Consider the following 2,774-nt stretch of genomic DNA (forward strand, 5'->3'; position numbering starts at 1 on the left):
AAAAGGGCCATATGCCAAATGAGAAACCGCCAAGTGTTACAAACCGCCAAATGATAAACCGCCAAACAGCTTCATACGCGAAATGTCATGCCAAAACGAATACCGCGAAATGGTTTACCGCGAGCTGTGATACAATCGTTTCTTTGATATTTTCAGAACTCTCTGTTCTTTCATTGGAAACATTTCAAGGGGGAGAGGGTGCTCCCATACAATGTTTTACATCACTCGAGAACTTATCCAGCAAATGGAACCAGCGGACTGCGGACAACGACAATACCAGTAAAATTTATGGGGTATTGTTTTCTCGCTTAGTATAAATGTAACGTTGAATGCAGGCCGAAGATAATACGGTTTTTTGTCAGCGGGGCAAAGATATGTTGTTTAAATGATTCTGATAAGTGGATACGTTTTGAATCGAGACTGCTTAGAACAAAAAATGCTTGTATTTCGGATACCATTGAATGAATAAGCAATGCTTGAATTTGTTACTATTTTTCCGCAAAATCTTATTTATAGTTCTCGTTCATTTCATCTGAATATTTTTACAATCACGAACACAGTCAGGTAAGGGTGTTAACTTTTAATGACTATTTTTGAGAGGCGATTCCCATTTAGTTGGCTCGCAGAACCTGCAGGGAGCGGAGGATTTCCTCTGGGATTGGGGGAGGTGTTGGCAGATGGGTTCCGGTGGGCTGGAATCCATTTTCGTCGGCGATGTAGTCGACGCGGTACTTGACACCATCATCGGCAACGAATTCGTAGTATCCCTTGGCACGGAGCACTTCGTTGTCGCTTCCACGGTTCTCAATACGGCCAGATTCGGCGAAGTCGATGTTGTTATCGGTCAAGATGCGGTAGTTGTATCCATCTTCGTTCAAGTCACGGGTGTCTTCCTTGACTCCGATGGTGTTTCCGCTGCTGCTGCTTCCTGAACCGAATCCGCTTCCTCCACGGGTTCCGAATCCACCAGCCGAGGCAGAGACAACAGCAATTGGGGCAGGGGCAGGAATGACAGGAGCAGGAGCAGCAACAATTGGAGCACTCTGGACAAATCCTCCAGCACCAGCTCCTCCGAAACCAGCTCCACCGAATCCTGCACCTCCGAATCCTGCACCACCGCCAAGTCCTGAACCACCTCCAAAGCCAGATCCTGATCCGGATCCGAATCCTGATCCTTTTGAAAGATAAGTATCGATAAGAATTTGTTGAGATCTTCACTTGTTTTTGCAACTATTTACCTCCAGATCCACTTCCTTTGCCACCGCTTCCACGATAGGCACCTCCGCCATTAGGACGGTACTGACCATCGTCGTATTTTTGGTGCAGGACCTCTGGACGGTATTTACCATCATCGTAGTTTTGGGCAAAGGCACAGCCCAAAACCAGCATGGACATCTGCAAAGCACAAATTGAATGCGTTTAAAACATCTCTTTCACGTTAACATCCCTTTTTTTTGACACCCAGTGTTCTGTAATTGCTTTTTTTAAATATCACTAATCATAACCATTTGTCGGCAATTATCACTGTACCACGTGAAAAATGTTTGTCCATGAACTTCTGATCACTCCCAGTTCGATTTTCCCAACAGTCCTTATAATTGTCACTGACGCCCAAAAACCCTCTAATTGCTCTTACCACAACAAAGCACTTCATTTTTATTAGCACTCGCGGTTTGATTCTTCGATTCTTAAAGATGAGCGCGAAACTTTCGATTTCAGATCCACTCTTCGTCGGGGGAGCAGGTGAAATGATGTGCTGTATCCGGACCGTGCTCTAGTTTATATACTGGTTGGAATAAAGAATCAAAGCTATTAAGATCGAGCTATCATATCTTCTCTCTCCACTTTTCGGCGCTTCCACAATAGATTGTCACCAAAAGCGGCGAAGAAGAACCCGCCCCCTAGCCGGAGACAATTCCACATATTCTGATCTGATCTGGTCGAGGCCCCCTTTGACATCGCGCGGTGGACATGCGAAGAAACCATTAGAGCATCTTCCTTCTAAAAAGCGCGCGCCGAAGCATTTCGCGTTTGTAAAATGTGGTTCAACGAATTTCCGAGTCTGGCGCTATTAACAGTTCATCGTTAGATCCTGGTGTAAAAAGATCGGCGGTTTCCAATTCGTCAAATGTCCGGTAGAACGCATGTAGCTTATCTGAGACTTTGAATTTTTTTTCATCGAATTTCTGCGCATGAAAATTTATTTTAAGAGAGTTTTACCTTTTAGCACAATTGTTTAAATTAGCGTTTACAAGTTGGAGCTTTCATCAAATTGATATTTAATTTCATCAGCAAAAATGTAGCCGAACCTCTTCTTGTTTCAGCATTTTTAGTGTAACAGAAGCACTGTAAAGTCGATCAGTGCAAATGCAATGGTTTGAAGAGAAGTGCAACTAACACGAGTGAAGTGCATAAGGTGAAATGGCGAAGTATTTGATTATTTTTAAGGGTTTATAATATTTACACATTGCGGACTAAATTATGGATATATCATTTTCTCGCTTGCCGCTAATAGTGAGTGAAACATAAGCAACAAAAAACACTTTCTTTAATTCAAAGTACTAGGTAATTGTTTACAATTGAATGGAGTAGTTTCTGAGATATAAAATGCTGAAAATCGCAACTTTTCTTCGCAGTTCCTAAAGAGTTAAAAGTGTGTTGAGAATAATTTGGATATACTTTAAAAATAATGAACTATTTGGAGGACTGAAACACTTTTTATTTGTCACAAAAATTCTTATTGTATAAATTAGAATAGCATATTTTTAAAGAGC

The 2,774-nt window shown here is 41.9% G+C and overlaps 1 protein-coding gene across 1 annotated transcript; it reads right to left on the minus strand.

Moving 5' to 3' along the window:
• Positions 1–504: 504 nt before the first annotated feature.
• Positions 505–1,695, minus strand: LOC129746503 (pupal cuticle protein 20-like). Its single transcript, XM_055740177.1, has 3 exons — positions 1,637–1,695; positions 1,239–1,395; positions 505–1,174 (listed from the first exon to the last, which is right to left on the minus strand). Exons 1-3 carry the CDS (start codon positions 1,652–1,654, stop codon positions 612–614), a joined length of 738 nt encoding a protein of 245 aa, XP_055596152.1. The 5' UTR covers positions 1,655–1,695; the 3' UTR covers positions 505–611.
• Positions 1,696–2,774: the final 1,079 nt, after the last annotated feature.

Source organism: Uranotaenia lowii, chromosome 2 (assembly GCF_029784155.1).
Source record: "Uranotaenia lowii strain MFRU-FL chromosome 2, ASM2978415v1, whole genome shotgun sequence".
Taxonomy (NCBI): domain Eukaryota; kingdom Metazoa; phylum Arthropoda; class Insecta; order Diptera; family Culicidae; genus Uranotaenia; species Uranotaenia lowii.

What these genes read in the sequence shown, in the direction of transcription:
- LOC129746503 (XM_055740177.1), bottom strand. An exon ending in CAAAGGAAGTGGATCTGGAG is followed by an intron (nt 1,175 to 1,238) that starts GTAAATAGTTGC and finishes ATCTTTCAAAAG; the next exon opens with GATCAGGATTCGGATCCGGA.